The sequence below is a fragment of the Triticum aestivum genome, chromosome 4D (genome assembly GCF_018294505.1).
Source record: "Triticum aestivum cultivar Chinese Spring chromosome 4D, IWGSC CS RefSeq v2.1, whole genome shotgun sequence".
NCBI lineage: Eukaryota > Viridiplantae > Streptophyta > Magnoliopsida > Poales > Poaceae > Triticum > Triticum aestivum.
Genome location: NC_057805.1, coordinates 477,305,093 through 477,321,777, shown reverse-complemented (window position 1 = coordinate 477,321,777; position 16,685 = coordinate 477,305,093). Strand labels below are relative to the sequence as shown.

The following is a 16,685-nucleotide window of genomic DNA, read 5'->3' as shown; positions in this document are numbered from 1 at the left end:
CCCATGTGTCTCGCGCCACAGGGCCCCAGGGGAGGTGGGAGAGGAACCCCGCCGCCACCGACGCCAGCCGGGCTTCGCCCGGTGGCGCCCTCCGGCGGCGGCGGGGAGGGGGAGAGGCGGGGAGGGGGAGCTGGCGGGCGACGGCTAGGTTTTCGCCCTGCCGCCCGCGAGAGCGGCTCGGGCGAGATCTGATTCCCCCCCGTTATGTCACACAATCCCAACCCCTCCTCGTTAGAAGGACGCATCAGGGCTTTTCCTACGTGGTACATCCTCCCTCGGCACATGCCATTTTTTTCCTTGAGAAAAGACTAGTAGCACCATTGTTGACATCTGCTTCCTTGAGAAAAGACTAGCACCTTTTCCTTCATACTGCTCTATGGATAGGAAAAAGTGATCTACTGTTTCTTTATGATCACGTAAACGATATTTTTCATTTCCTACCCACCTCTCTTAGACAGGATATCTTTAGTCCATGTACTGTTCCTACACATGAGCTACAAAAACATTTTAATTTTAAGTGGAATGTTAACAAATCAATTTTTGTAACAGGACATCTAACATGTATTTAAGATAACATGTTAGAAAGTTGACAGTCCAGATACATGGATTTAATAGAAAGTTGACAGTCCAGATACATGTATCCCTGTTTCTCAAATAAGACTACATTAATTAGCACAGAGATCTTGCAGTTCTTGCCAAGCTACTGCCGAGACTCCTCTTACATTCCTTCTAAACCTAATACAAGTCAACAATCTTTGATCTAGTTTTTGAAGAAAAGAATTTACATATAGACTGTCAAGCATATGTCATTAAGATGTAGTTTCATATTTTATATATTTAGTATTCTAGATACAAATAATATTTTCTATAAATTTAGTTAAAGTTTCTAAAGTTTGACTTCTCAAAAAAATTATATGCACTATATTATGAAACAGCGGGAGTATCAATAAATGTTTTAGAGAGCTCACTAAGTCATCTGTTCCAAAAGATAGGAATCGTGAGTGATGAACGGACAATGGCTGGGGATGATTCCCTCAAGTGCATGATGTCACTATAGTGCAGGTAAGAGGTCCCTAAGTCCACAAAATAACTCAGCGGATTCGAAAGATATATAGGTCGTACGAGGACCAAATTATTTTCTTTTTGCAAGAAATCCTTTGATCTATTCATTTTCAATTATGGCAGTACAACGAATGCGAAAGATAATAAAAATTACATCCAGATCCATAGACATCCCAGCGACGACTACAATTACTGAAGCGAGCCGAAGGCGCGCCGCCGTCATCGCCCCTCCTTTACCGGAGTCGGGCAAAACTTGTTTAAGTTGACAGTCAAAAAATCGTCATGCGCTAAGGTCCCATAGGACCAGCTCAGCTGAACAACAACCGCCGCCGATGAAGAGTAATGTAGATCGAAATGATCCAACCTGAAGACACGAACATAGACGAAGTATGACTAGAGCCGAGCAAATCCACCAAGGACAGATCCGTCGGAGGCACACCTTCACACGTCCACCGACGATGCTAGACACACCACCGGGACGGGGGCTAGGCGGGGAGAATTTTATTTCATCTTCAGGGAGCCGCCGTCATCTCGTGTTCCTGAGCAGGACACGAAGCCCAACAAAGCTCAAAGGAACATATGAAAACAGAGCCCTCCTGCCGGCAAGGGCCGGGATCCATCGTGTCGCCATGGTCCTAAGGCCACAGGAGACGTGACGGATCGGCGACGACGCCGACGGGAGGCGGAGAAACCCTAGGCTTTTCTTGGGAAGAAGGCGGCTGCGTCACATATACGAGGACCAAATTATAACTCAACGGATTCGAAAGAAAGGTCATACAAGGATACAAACCCGAATTCCGCAAGATCAAACGTAAGGTACTTGCAGAAAATACACATCACTAGTTCTATGGTAAGAAAAAAACATATTTTCATGAACACCACCAAAACTTTAATTTACGCACGCGTACCCTTGGTTGTGCTCTACCGACTCAAAGGCAGCTAAGGCTGCTCGCCTCCTGCTGGCGCGACGTACGTCTACCTTGTCTGTTGCGGCCTTAGGCCATGGGAGGCATAGTGGATCTCGAGCCTTACCAGCGGGAGGGCTCTATCTCCATTTTAGGTGTTTTTATATTTACTAAGGTTTGCGTCCTGCTTAAGAAGGCAAGGAGACGTCGGCTCCATGGAGATTGAATAACGTTCTCCTTGCCTAGCCCTCATCTCGACGGTGCCTTCAGCATTATCGGAGGGTGTGTGAAGGTGTGTCTCCGGCGGATCTCATGGAATTTGGTCGGCGTTTGTCTTCGGTGGATCCACTTGATCTGTTCTTCGTTGGTCTGCATCTGTGGGTGTGCAGGTTAGATCCTCTTGATCTACGCTTCTCTTCATCGACGGTGGTTGTTGTTCTGGTGCGCTGGTCCTATGTGATCTTAGCACAACAACTTATTTACTGTCTACTACAATAAGATCTGTCTGACTCTGTTGAGAGAGGGGCATTGATGGCGGCGCGTTTTCGGCTCGCTCCAATGATTGTAATCGTCGCTAGATGGGCTACGGACCTTTAACTTTTTTTTATACTTCTAGTGTCTTCTATTCTGTGATAGTCGATGGGTAGATTGACAGTGGATGGATAGATAGAAAGTTTTATCAAAAACGAAAAATAAAAAAAACTTGGCCGTGAAGGACCAGGAAACTTACGTGAAAAGACTCTTGAATGCACCTACCAGTACCCACTCCTACAGCGGCAAGACATAGGCGGTTGGGCGCTCCTTGGGTCCCCTTCAAAAGCCAGAAAGGCATGGTTGACGGTAGCAGGGCATCGCCGTCACCTGCAGGTCCAACAACCCCTCGCCTCCCCTCGCCCCGGCCGGGTTGTTCTCACGTCCGTTCGCGGCGAACCATCGTTGCCAGTAGAGGTAGATAGATAAGAAGGCGTGCACGGACGTCGCTGAACGAGGCTCGTTCGTTGCCAGAGAACCAAGGCACGCGGCCGGGACCGATGAAGATAGGGCGTCTGCTGTGCTGCACACGCCGGCCCGACCACACCCACACCAAAGGAAACGTCACCCCGGCGTATCGCTGGCGCCAGTCTCCGGCGCGCGTGTCGTGTGCACAGTGGCCCGTAGCATGCACGCACGAAGAGGTCGGAGGAGGGAGCAAGGATATGACCCGTTCGCGCCGTACGTCCTTGGGCCGGCCGGAACGCACGCATGTGCACCCTACTCCTAGGAACGCATTCGGGATATTGAGCCAACACAACATCTTAATATTAATGAAGTTGAACATCGCCGGAAGCCTAAAATAAACCCAGAAAAATTCAAGAATCGGTGCTAAGTCTAGATCTTAAAACTTGGTAGGCCAAGGAATCTAACCATCTAAGCAATGCTCAGTTCGCACACACCAGACGGTTGACATCAGGTTTTGGCTTGTATGGTTGCGTCCTTAAAGATTCTCTCAAACGAAGAAATAGATCAACATGCAAACTCTTTGTCTCGTCGGGGCCAACGATTTTTCTTTTTGGATCATTTCAATCCAAGATCGTATGGAACTTCTATAGCAAAAACAGTCCGGGCTAATATTTTTCTGACCAATTTTTATTTGCTACCAAGTAACTCGTTTTTCTTTTTCTTTTTTCCTTTCTATTCCATGTTCTTTTTCTGTTACCAAATATTGCTAAACTCTACTACAGATGGATTGGCCTATATCTATACAAACTATAAAAATGCTATCATGTATGAAGAATAAACAAAACATCCGAGATCATCCATATCATTTTTTTATCAATTGCTATAAACTCTAGTACGCATCCATATAATCCATCATCCTTGTCAAATTAAACCTATCTAGCTACATCCATATCATATCATCGATCCATATATATTTATATATCCATATGATAAAAAAAATGTAATCTATGGTCGATCCAATTGAACCCTAAATTTAAACCTATATATCTAGCTAGACCGATTTAAGTCATCCATACTAATTAACCTAGCCAGGATCCATACCAAACTATATCATCCATATAACTAATTAACCCATATAGAATCTAACAAAAAAATAAAGTAATCATCACCTATCTATGAAATTTTCATACATACAAAAAGGAGTGCTAAAAGTAATAGGAAAAAAATGGAAAAGGTCACCTTCGGTGGGGGGTGTCGCCAACGTTGAGGTGGTGGAGGAACGGCCGACGCCAAGGTCGTGGAGGCGTTGGTGGTGATGTGGCGTTGAGGTTGGGGAGGCTGGGCGGCCGACGTCAAGGTCGTGGAGGAGGCGTCGGTGGCGAGCTCAGGCGGTGGCGGTGGCGGTGAACTGTGGGTGCAGTTAATATCCAAAATTAAGCCGAGTGCTTTTTCTCCGACCTTACGGGAGACAACCGTTTTCATCTTGTTTTTAATAAAGAAAAGGTATATGTAAGCCCTCTGTTCCGTCAGGAGCACTCTGCTTATACGACCAGCCGTCACGAGCTGTCGGGTGCGCGGACTATGGCCACGTGGCAGGGAAGTATGGCGAGTGCACCCTATAGGGAAAGTGCATTTCTTGCAATACGCCGAGAGACTTAGCTACGACGAGTGTTTTTCGGGTTATTGTTGACGTATAGAGATATAAGCGGAGAGCCTCCATGGGTTTTAGGTATTACACTCGTCATAGACTGTTATACACCAAGTGACCGATAAATTGCCCTGCGCTTGTAGCTAAACACAAGGCAACAATTGTTTTCCTATAGTGATAATGGTATCATAATCAACGACTTTGTATCTAGGAAGTTGTAAAGAAAATTAAAGGTAGTATATAAAGGTGCCCCGGATTCTCGATTCGCTTTGGGCTCTTAAAATCTTAGGATCGGCCTGCCATTTAGAAGAGCTTTGCTACACCTGCGAGTAATTGTTATGAAAATTAATGTAAAAGATTACTTGGCAGCTTTTGATTAGAGGGGAGGGGCCCCACCCTGAAGTTAGGGTGGGTGGGGGGAGATTGAATGAGAGAAGGACACGTAGGCACATAAGTCAATTTTACTAGCTTATTTTTGTAGGTGTACGATTTTGGCATTTAGAATCCAAAATTTTAGAGCATCTTCAACAGCCGCGTAACGCGCCGCGTGCTAAACACTCATTTGCCGCGTGCCGTTCACCTGGTTTGACGCGGCCGGCAGCGCTGGCTCCAGCAGCCGCGTCAAAATTGAACGCGCGCGTAGCTTCAGCGCCCGCGCTAAAATGCAGCGCGCGCTAAACATTACGTACATTTTTTTAATAAAACAATAGATAAAATTCATAGATAAAAAAACGATACATAGATATTTTACATAGTTCCATAGCATAGATAGATAAAAAACTACGGCGCAACGACATAAACTACTAGATAGTGCAACTACAGCCTACTCTCAGTCGTCGTCACCATCATCATCATCGCCATCCTCGCTGGTCTGGTCCGAGGTATCGAGCCACATGTCCTCCCAACGATCATCATTAGACGTAAAGATCGTCTGCCCACTATTCTGAACGATTTCGCACTGCCATATCACCAGGGCCTTCCGCCGACGCCTGTCCAACCGCTCCTCGCGGCGCCTTGCCCAGTAGGCTTGCTCATGGGTGACGTCCTCCGGGTGGCGCCGGCGCCACTCCGCCATGACCCGCTCGTCCTCCTGGGCGACGAGGAGGCGGCGCTGCCGCTCAGCGTGCTCTGCATGGTCTTGTGCCGTGATAAGACGAGGCGGCGGGGCGACGTCCAGCGCCTGCTGGAGCGTGTAGACGTCCTAGAAGTTCATCTGCGGGCGCGGCCTGCCTAGGCGCCACGCCGCCGCGTCGTACGCGCGGGCGGCCTCGTGCGCCATCTCGAAGGTGCCGAGGCCGAGCCGGAGTTCGCCGGACCGTATCTCCGAGTAGTACCCGTCGTTGGGGCACTGGCGGACGCCGCGGTAGCCCGACGCTCCTCGGCGGCGCGGCGGCATGGTGGCACGTCGGTGGCGGGGCGCTGGAGCGGTGGAGGCGCGCGTGGCAGCGGAAGCAACGAGGAAGCGATGGAGGCGGGCGTGGCAGCGGAAGAGGAAGAGAAGTGTGTGGAATAGGCGCGTGGCGAGCGCCGCAATTTAAAGGCGCGCCGGAAGCGGTGCGCCAAAAATAGCGCGCGAGCTGCCGCCTTTTCCCGCGCACGCAAACAGTTCCCGCGCGCGAGTTTCCCGCCACCGCTGGAGCTCGCCGAAACGTCTCTCGCGCGCTAAAAACTCGGTTTACCGTGCGCGCGCCTTTTGGGGCAGCTGTTGGAGATGCTCTTAGTCACGCACGTTGGCGCATACCAAATGCAACATAGAGCAATGCTACGCCTACAGGCAGCAGTTTTATTATGGGATGACATGGGTTTAACAGAAAATCAGGGGATGGACCCATAGTAAAAATCAGGTGGCAGGATGACATGGGTTTTAATCAAGTCTTAGTCAAGTGGCAGAACATATGAAATCTAATTCACTTTCAGTCATATTTTTCAGCCAACTAAAGAATGACAAGTGTGATCTATCCCGTGTCCCCTGTTCTTTCTGTCATGCAAATCGTTTCTAAACAGGTCCACGCATCAAACTATAAAACCGATGCACACCCCAAACTGTTCAAAACCGTACAGAAAGCAACTAAAATGGTTAAAAGCTAAAAAAAGGTGGACTAACTTAACTATCGGAGGAAGAAAATGACCGAAAATGATGACATCTAACCACACAGCCAAATAACACTCTGGAGCACTAAAATATTGAAAAATTACCGCTGCTATTGCTGTAAGTCAACTATACAAAGGGCTAAAATTACACTAATAATACCACTAAAATTACAGTGTAAAATCCACTAAAAATACACTGTAATTCCACTAAAAATTCCACTTGCAAACACGGAGTAAAAATCCACTAAAGTATACTGGAAATCCACTTAGATTTACAGCGTAATCCCACTGTAGTTCCACTAATAATTATAGTGTATAAACCATTAAAAATGCACAGTAGTTCCACTAAAAATACATTGTAATTCCACTAAAAGGACACTCTAATTCCACTAAGATTTACAGTGTAAATTCCACTTTAAGACACAAAAGAATTACACTGTAATTTCACTGAAACGGTACTAAATTTACCCCAGAGAAGCGCCACCGGATAGGGCGATTCCTCCATGATCTGGGACACAAACATGGCTGGAGAAGCAAAAAAAAGTCACAGGTAAACAACCCCCCTCCCCCCTCCTGTGCATTCATCACCTCCTGTTGTCTCTCTCCTGCCTGAACAAATCTGGAAGACAGAACATACCTGTTGTGGATCATTACATAGGCTAAGTTAAGCACAAAATCTACACGGAGTGAAAATAAGAACATAATCACACAAAAGCATGAACCAGGAGAACCGAAAACTAGATGCCCAGATCATAGGTTTCTGAATTTGCAGAAATAAACACACTACAGGGACCAAAACATGCTTAGGAAGTTAGCAATTCCATTTTGGAAAAAACTAGTTAAAAACATACAATGGGGAGGATTGCTCCAGTTGAGAGAAAATATGACTATTTTCACAAACTTAGGAAACTGAAAAACTAAACACTGTTAAGAATATATAAAACTGATAACATATTTACATTGTTAAATCCATTAGGAATTACACTGTAAAATCCATTGGGAATTATAGTGAAAATCCGTTAAGAATTACAGTTTGAATCTACTACTCCCTCCTTCCATCTATATAGGGTCTAATGCGTTTTTCAAGACCGCCTTCGACTATTGATAAGATTAATAGTACATGGGATGTATAATGTGAAAATGATATCATTGGAAGCTCCTTTCACATACGAATTTGACGGTATACTTTGTGTAACTTGCATATCATATATTATTGCTCTAACATTTGGTCAAAGTTAGTCTTGAAAAACGTATTAGGCCCTATATAGATGGAAGGAGGGAGTAGGAATTACAAGCGGGAGATAGAGCGGGGGCGCGGAGAGAGCGGGGAGGCGGGACGGAGAGCGCGGACAATTCACCACCAACCAATTGGATCGAACACCGAGGGGGAGCTCTCACCTCTGTTCCGGGGTTGCGTGTGCGAAATGAAAAGAGGATACGATGAGGAGGGGAAGAGACAAAGGAAGCTACATAACCAGGGAAGTGAACATAAAATAAACGAAATATGTATGTGGCAACCGTGTGGCAGATTGCAAAAACCACCACACACATCCAGCGCTGTCAGATCCGATCGCGCGCACCCACCCCGCCCTCCTGATTTCCTCCCTTCTTTAGTTTTCCCGCAAGTCCTCCCGATTTTATCGCGTGCACCCACAGGTGCCTCCCTAATTTTCGTAGTCAATTACGGCCCCACACGCCTTCCCGACTTTCAGGGCAAAAATCATGCTTGCATTGGGATTTGATCTCTGGTCTGCAAGTATTCAACAAAGGGAGCTGACCACCTCACCTACGACTCATTGTTGAACAAGCTAAGGGAAAATATGATTTTTGACATGTTTTGCCTTTAATATGTTAGCACAGAAAATCTTTTTGTTTCACCTATCAAGCCTGGCACATAAACTTTTCCCGTGGTAAATTCTCCATCACCACCATGATAACTAACGCACCACCAACATGATAACTTTTGTATACCACATGTTACATTATGTGTAAGTAGTATGGTCATACAAGCACCGGAGGCGTGATAACTTTGGTGAAAGCATCGTGGTAACTTTGAACATTGGGAAGAAATTTGTTGAACCCCCCCCCCCCCCCCCCCAAAAAAAAACCTCCCGGCAATTTCTGTAATAGCACGATAACATTCACGCTATAGACCTGATAATTTAGATAAAAACATCATGGTATCTTTAACCATTGGGGAAGAAAAATGTGAAACTATACTCGATAATTTCTGTGTAAATAGATGCTAATGTACGCAGCGCACATCTGATAACTGAGGTAGAAACACCATGGTAACTTTGACCATAGGGAAGAAAATTATTGAAAAGATACTCCGGTAACTTATGTGTAAATACCACGGTAGTATACCTCCCTCCCCTGGTATTTTTCTATGTAATAGCATGAAAACATATGCATTGCGATAACTAAACACCATCATAAGGTTTTTACCCGTGGGGGGGGGGGGGGGGTTTGCTGAAACATACCCCCGATAACTTTTGTGTAAATAACACGATTTTTTAAGCACGGCGGGCTTGATAGGTTACCTAGAATCACCATGATAACTTTTTGACCCGGGAAAAAGTTGTTCAAAACATCCCCAAAAATTGTTTGTGTAAATAACATGATAATACAAGCACCCATAACCGGTACTTACATATAAACATCATGGTGACTTTTTACCAAAGGAAAAAAAGTTGTTAAAAACATACACTCGCCTCGTGGGGCCTCTTGGATGAACACAACACATGGCGTGCCACGGGAAAGTCACATAATGTTTAGTGTCATGAGGGGCGCACGTCCTCGTGGGTTGGCCCAAAAAAAGGTCTGCTTTGACCCGCTATAGGCGTGATAAGTTACACAAAAATATTGTGCTAAGTTTTTACCTATGGAAAAAGCTACTGAAACACACCCGGGTTTTTAGGTGTAAGTACCATGATAATATATGAACCGTAGAACCGGTAACTCATGTACAACCCCCCATGGTAACTTTGACCAGGGGAGGTTGATGTAAACATACCCTGATAACTTATGAGTTAGTACCACGGTATTTTACGCATCGAGGACCTGATAACTTGTGTACAAAACACAATGCTAACTTTGAAAGGGAATGTAGTTGTTGAAACATAGTACCTGGTAAGTTCTATGTAAATAGCACGGTAACTTACGCAACATAGACCTGATAACTTGCATATGAATACCATGGTAACTTTGACCCGAGGGGAAATCGTGGTAATTTTCTGTAATAGCACGATTGTAAAAAGAAGGGTCAAAACTAATAGTTTTCTTTAGTTGAGCAACAAATCCCTAAGGGTGAGTTGGTTGTGGTGGTGTGCTTTGGTGCCAGGGAGTTGTGGGTTCGAATCCAACATGCGCAATTTTCTCGGGCAAGCCTGCGCGGTCGTTTAGGAGGAGGGGAATCGTTCTGTACTTAGAAGGAATAAGGTGTGTATGATAGTTTTACCTATGTGGCACACGTGTGACAAATATCGCACTCCATAAATAAAATAGAAAAGCAAAAGAGACCGACGCAGGATATCAAGGGGGAACGTAATGGGTCGGCTTAAAAAATTGAGCGCGCCCGATAAGAAAACTCAGTGTTCAAGAGGACCAAAAAAAAGGAAAAACATGAATCTCAACGCACAGTTCGCACAGCTCAAAACATGGATGGAAGTGAATTGTTTTCATCCGCATGAAATTAGCAATTCGGAATAAAAAGAAGATAAAAAGTAAAAGGAATATTTTGCATGAATCTTCATGTAAAATCCCGTGAATATAGCATCGACTGAAATTTGGTTCAACATTCAACTAAGATTTAGCAACCCCGATATGATAAGTTCGACCTTTGCATATCACCAATAGTTTTGGCCACTGATGATCTAACATGGAAAAGGCAGCACAAATAGAAGTACTAGTACATCAATTCCTGATACATAATTAATTCAATAGTACTACTTGAAATTGCAGGATAATCAAGCTAGAGAGGGCGGTGCCTGTCTCAAATCAAGGTGAAAGTTTGGCAACGAGCTCCTTGAGCACAGACGGGCAGCTGCGCCTCACATGCTCGAAGCCGTCATTCGCCACAACGGCCTTGAGGATATTTCCAGGGGACGCAAGGAACTTGAAGCACAAGTCCTTGAGCCCGCGACAGGAATGCTGCTCAGCCAATGCCAGCGTAGTGGCCGCGGTGCTTGCGTCCATGTGATTGCAGAGCTTCTCTACGCAGAGCAACTTGAGCCTCTCGAGGTTATACGTGTCAGCGGCAACAAGCAAATGCTGAGCCATGACCACCACCTCCTGCTCATCGTCCATGGGCGGCAGAGAGTCTGTGTAGATGAAGTGGAGCATGGCCTTGAACACTTTAGCCTCCATGTCAGCGATGGGTACAGAAGCATCGGTGTTCTCCTTCATCGGCCCAAACAGCTCCGCCATGAACACCGACGACCGAGCGGCGAGCACGCACCTGTGCGCCGCGAACGTCTCGCCTCCGACCTCGAAGGTGACATCCGCCCCGTCGCCGCTGGAGAGGAGCCGGCCAAAGTGGCGGTGCATGTCGGACGGCGGCGCGGCGACCAGCAGCGAGATGGGCTCCGTGAAGATCTCCCTCGGCACGGTGATCTCGCACTTGACACTGAAAACATCATCCTTGAGGTAAAGTGACTCCTCCAAGTCCTTCCTGGTGATGAGCTGAGGAGAACCCCATGGCCCTGTATTGCTGGAGAAGGTGTAGCATGTTTGGCTGTCCGTGACGCGCGACGGCACCGGCTCCCCGTCCTGGTCCAGCAAGCTGATCTTGCACCGGGCGTGGACTTGATCATCGACACTATCAGCGGGAACAAGATGGAGGTAGATAGATATCCAACCAGCTTGGCCTGCCGAGTGACCGTCAGGGAAGTACCTCATGTACCAGCGATGGCGCCCAACGACGAACTTCTCGGACGAGACACCATAGCCGTTGACGAGGCCCTTGGTGCGGGAGCAGCCGTCGATCTTGAGGACGTGCGAGCCGGAGACGGGCAATGGCCGCGCAACGATGGCCGAAGCGGTCTTCCACGGCATGCCACCGCCGGAGGACAGGGGGGAGCCGGACATGGCGAGCCTGGGAAGAACGGACAGATCGAGTGATTTCGTCGCTGGGAAGAATGACAAACGGGTGTGGGAGCTTGTGAGGTTCTTAAACTTCTTATATAGAGCTTGCGAGGTCGCTGGAAAGCACGGAGGTAGGACGACGCTTGCTTGGCCTGCATTAATCGCGCGCATCACACGAGCAGTCGGCCAGCGCATGCAGTACCGGGGCGCGTTCCCGCGCGCGGCGATCGAGTGCGCGTGAAATCGCTGGCGGGTACCTTTGCCGAGGAGACGCGCGTGCAGTTACCCAATAACTGTATTTTTTCTGAAACCGGGTGCATATGCATGGCAAATAGTACTACTCGCCGGCGTGTAGCACAGCCGGCCGGGGACGCGGCTGCAAAAGCACCATACTGCATTATGCTCGTGTGCTATGATCACACATTGTTCTCTCTTTACATGCATGACACGGCTGCAAAGCACCATACTGCGCCGTCGCCCCACCCAAGGGTTTGAGAGAGTGTCAGATAAACCCTGAACCAAGATTTAGCTAGGACCGGTTTCGCCGGTCTTTTTCCTTTTGCACGTGAAATAAGGAGCACGAGCCGCAATCTATGCGTGTCGTGTGCATCGTGGATTGAGTCAAGGCCCTGGCCGGCATGCCTCACCTCGTGGACGTGGGATGGCATGTTCGATCGAGCGAGGTCGTGGTGAGCTAGTCGTGCGTGTTGCATCGAGCAGAGCGAAGATAAAATAGAAAAAGCAACAAGTTTTGTGCGCTGTGCGCAAATCACCGTGTCCTGGAATTCATCAGAGGACAGTGATTTAACGTGAGCTAGGCTAGCCGCCGGCTGACAATTGAAATCAGAGCCACGGGCAACGAGGGTCCATGCCCGACAACAAGGAGCCTGCCGGTGACGACCAGCGGGCAACAGACGATAAGGGGCGATCAGGATCCAAATTGTCGGAGGTGCGCACGGAGACGCGACCATGGAGCCACGGGCGTAGCTGGGTCAGGCGGGGCAGCACGCGAGGTCGTCGTTCACGAGCGTGTGATCCGAGAGACAGCTAGCCGGAGTGGCACAATCATCTACCCCACACTCACCCCTACCAATTATACATTGAGTGGGCTTTGATCATGCAGATCAACCTTCGCGCGCAGGGACTCTGGGAGGTTAATGCTTGGCGAGGGGATGGTGGCTGACCGCGAGGACATGGCGGCGCTTGTCGAGCTGATCCGTACAGTGCCACAGGAGATGCACTCCGTTCTCCTCGTCAAGAACTCGGCCTATGTGGCCTGGGAGGCCGGGCAAACAATGTGGATGGTCGTGACACGCGTTCAGGATGTGACGACACAACACCTCTGCGCGAACTTTGAGCAGATCACCTTCAGGGACGGCGAGACGCTAGAAGCGTTAGCGGGGCGGATCACCGGCCTCATCAACAACCTTTGATCGCTAGGTGACGCTCTCGCGGAAGTACGAGTTGTCCAGGAGTTCCTCCGGGTTGTGTCGACGCTGGTGCGAAGCACCCCATGGACACCCTCATGGATTTTACACCGACACCTACAACTCCAAGTGACAAGAGCTCGCGCGCGTGCTATCCAAACCGAGGTGACATCTATCCTACTGGAGCTCCCCATACATTTTGATGAGACATGGCCACTACCTCAAGGTGGAACCCTATATGTTTTTTAGGGGTATCACCAAGTTTTATTGATCAAACTCCACATGGAGTGGCATTACAAATCGGATCGTGGGGTTGCATCAACCACACGTGTCTTCCCTGATCTAAAGAGTTTGAAAACTTGGCTAACCTATCGGCGTCGCGGTTAACGGCTCTGCCTTCGAACGTAAAACTGCAGTTAAACAGAAGAGCCCTATTCTTTATCTCTGATAAGATCGCCCCGTACACTCCGTTGGAGCCATTATTGATCTCATTCACAACCTGCTTCGAGTCAGACGCCACAACGAAACTATGTAAGATCAGATCATCCACAAGGGAGAGAGCCTCCCTGCATGCAATAGCTTCCATCGTTGCCGCACTTCTTACTCCCTCAATGACCAGCGACGAGCTTCCAACATAATTACCATACGCATCTCTGCATACCGCCGAGCCGCTCCTCTGCTCTGGTTTCTTGCAATACTAGCATCGACGTGAATTTTCATAAAACCCGGTGGAGGAGCTTTTGGCCGTGGAGCACTAGCCATATTGGCTCCCTGCGGATTGGTCTTTTTGACAGAAAGGATTTCGAGCTCTCTGATAAAGCTACAAATAAACTGGTGAGTAGTTGCAGGACTCTGGAATACTTCGTCGTGTATTGCTTTCCTCCTCGCCCACAAATTGCCCAAAGAGTGACTGATAGTTTCACAAATGTTGCATGCGATAATGTGTCTATCATAGAGAATAGCCACTGCATAGCGCTCGGCCCCGTCGTCTCGCACAAGTGTTCTGCTAGTTCCCCATCAACCAATGCCCAAACGCATCTTGCCATCGAGCACTCGAGCAGCGAATGGCGCCAGGAGTCCTCTGCACCACACAGACTGCACAAACTCGATGTAGCCATATTTCTCTTTGACCTGACATCTTCAGTTGGAATAGAATGGCATGCTAATCTCCACATAAACATATGTACCTTCCCCGGTACTTTAGTACCCCACAGAAGCTTCCAAGATTGCTCGTCTCTTTCCATGCTTGAGGAGCCGGCCGTTCCATCTATCCATATGCCTCTTCTATATTTTGTATTTATCATCATTCTATAGGCCGACCTTACTGTAAAACTGCCACTTCTCTCAAAATTCCAAGCCCAACTATCCGGGATATTTGATGTACAGAGTGGTATTTGGACAATAGCCTGAATATCGATCGGGAGGCATACTTCTTCCAGCCTCGCTCGGTCCCATGTAGCTGATGTGTTGTCGATCAGATATGAAACCAGTTCGGGGGGGGGGGGGGGGGTTGGCAGATCTCCTCCCGTACGGCCTCATCATCACATCCCTGGGGATCCAGTTGTCCTCCCAGATTTTGGTTGTCTCACCATTCCCTATGCGTCTGATCAGGCCAAGTTTAAGTATATCTCGTCCTTCAACAATAGAGCGCCAGATTTGGCTGGGGTGACTTCCTAGTTCTGCTGATAAAATACATCCATTGGGAAAGTAAATACTCTTCAGAATTCTTGCGCTCAAGGATGCCGGCGTTTGTAAGATGCGCCATGCTTGTTTCGCTAGCAGAGCAAGATTGAATAACTCGAAGTCCTTAAATCCGAGACCGCCCATACCCTTAGGTTTAGTCATGGTCTCCCAAGAGACCCAACTGGGCTTTCTCTTTCCATCCTTGCTCCCCCACCAGAATTTCCTTATCAACATATCTAAGTGCTCACACAAGCCCCGCGGCAACTTAAAACATGACATGAGTATACTGGGACTGCTTGGGCTACCGCCTTTATCAAAACTTCTTTCCCGGCACTTGATATAGTTTGTTCAATCCATCCTTGGACCTTACTCCACAAATAATCCTTCAAGTATTTGAAAGCTCCATTTTTTGAACTCCCCGCTGCAGTAGGCATAACCAAGTATTTTGCATTAAGTGTTTCATTTGGCACATTCAACAGCAGCTTTACTTCCTCCTTAGTGCTCTCAGGACACCCTTTACTGAAAAAAATTGCAGATTTTCTCATGATTGATTCGCTGCCCCGACGCTTGACAATATGTGGTCAGCAACTGGTTAATCTGTTGTGCCCCATCAACACTCGCCTTGAAGAACAGCAGGCTGTCATCTGCAAATAATAAGTGATTTACCGGTGGCGCCGAGGGAGCCACTTTTAGACCACTCACGTTAGATGACTCATCAACAGATTTTAGGAGGCACAAAAGGCCCTATGCTGCTATCAAGAAAAGGTACGGGGAAATTGGATCACCCTGTCGTATTCCACGCGTAGGTTGAAATTCCTGTAGCTTCTTACCATTAAACAGTACTGAAAATTTTACTGACTTCACTATGCCCATAACAATCGTTACCCATTGTTCAGAGAAGCCCAATTTCAGCATAATTCCCTGCAAGTACTCTCATTCCACCCTGTCATAAGCTTTCATCATATCTAGCTTGAGAGCACAACTTCTGTTTCGCACCGCAGTGTTTCTTTTCATAAAATGCAGGCATTCATAAGCAGTTATTATATTGTCGGAGATGAGTCTACCTGGGACGAAAGCAGACTGTTCCTCTGATATTATGTCAGGTAACACCAACTTCAGCCTGTTGGATATAACTTTGAAAGCAATCTTGTACAAGACGTTACATAACGAGATAGGTCTGAACTGTGATAATAAAGTTGGGTTCTTTACCTTTGGAATAAGTACCAAGATTGTTTCATTGATGCTTTCTGTTGTTTCCTCCCCCTTCACTATCCTCAGAACTGCCCGAGTCACATCTGCGGCACACACCTCCCAATGTCTTTGGAAAAAATGGGCAGGAAACCCGTCTGGCCCCGGCACCTTGGTAGGAAACATCTGAAATAAAGTTGTCTTTACCTCCTTGTCTGTATATGGTGTGTTGAGTAATTCATTCATCTCGTTTGTCACCTTGGTGGGCACTTTGTCCAACACCCGGTCCATGTTCATCACTTGTTCAGAGGTATACAAGTCCTTATAAAAATTTGTGGCCAATTCCTCCATCTCCTGAGGATTCTCTGTCAATCTCCCATCACGGAGCTGGAGTGCTTTTATCTGATTCTTACGGCGTCGCCGGCTTGCCCGCATGTGCAAATAGTATGTGCTCTTGTCTCCACTTGCTAGCCACTCTATGCAGGCACGTTGGCGCCATAATATTTCCTCTCGGTGAAACAACTCCACCAGCCTGTCACATATCTTCGCCTCTGCATGCGAGGGTCCCAACCGTCCTGGTATTGCACGTAACAGACCAAGATCTTTTTGTAGCTTACTAATTTCCCTCTTGACATTCCCAAAGACCTCCTTGTCCAA

At 47.5% G+C, this 16,685-nt stretch overlaps 1 protein-coding gene across 1 annotated transcript; it reads right to left on the bottom strand.

Moving 5' to 3' along the window:
* Nucleotides 1-10,610: 10,610 nt before the first annotated feature.
* Nucleotides 10,611-11,776, bottom strand: LOC123100400 (BTB/POZ and MATH domain-containing protein 2-like). Its single transcript, XM_044522339.1, has one exon. It carries the CDS (start codon nt 11,731-11,733, stop codon nt 10,645-10,647), a length of 1,089 nt encoding a protein of 362 aa, XP_044378274.1. The 5' UTR covers nt 11,734-11,776; the 3' UTR covers nt 10,611-10,644.
* Between the last annotated feature and the right edge of the window lie 4,909 nt (nt 11,777-16,685).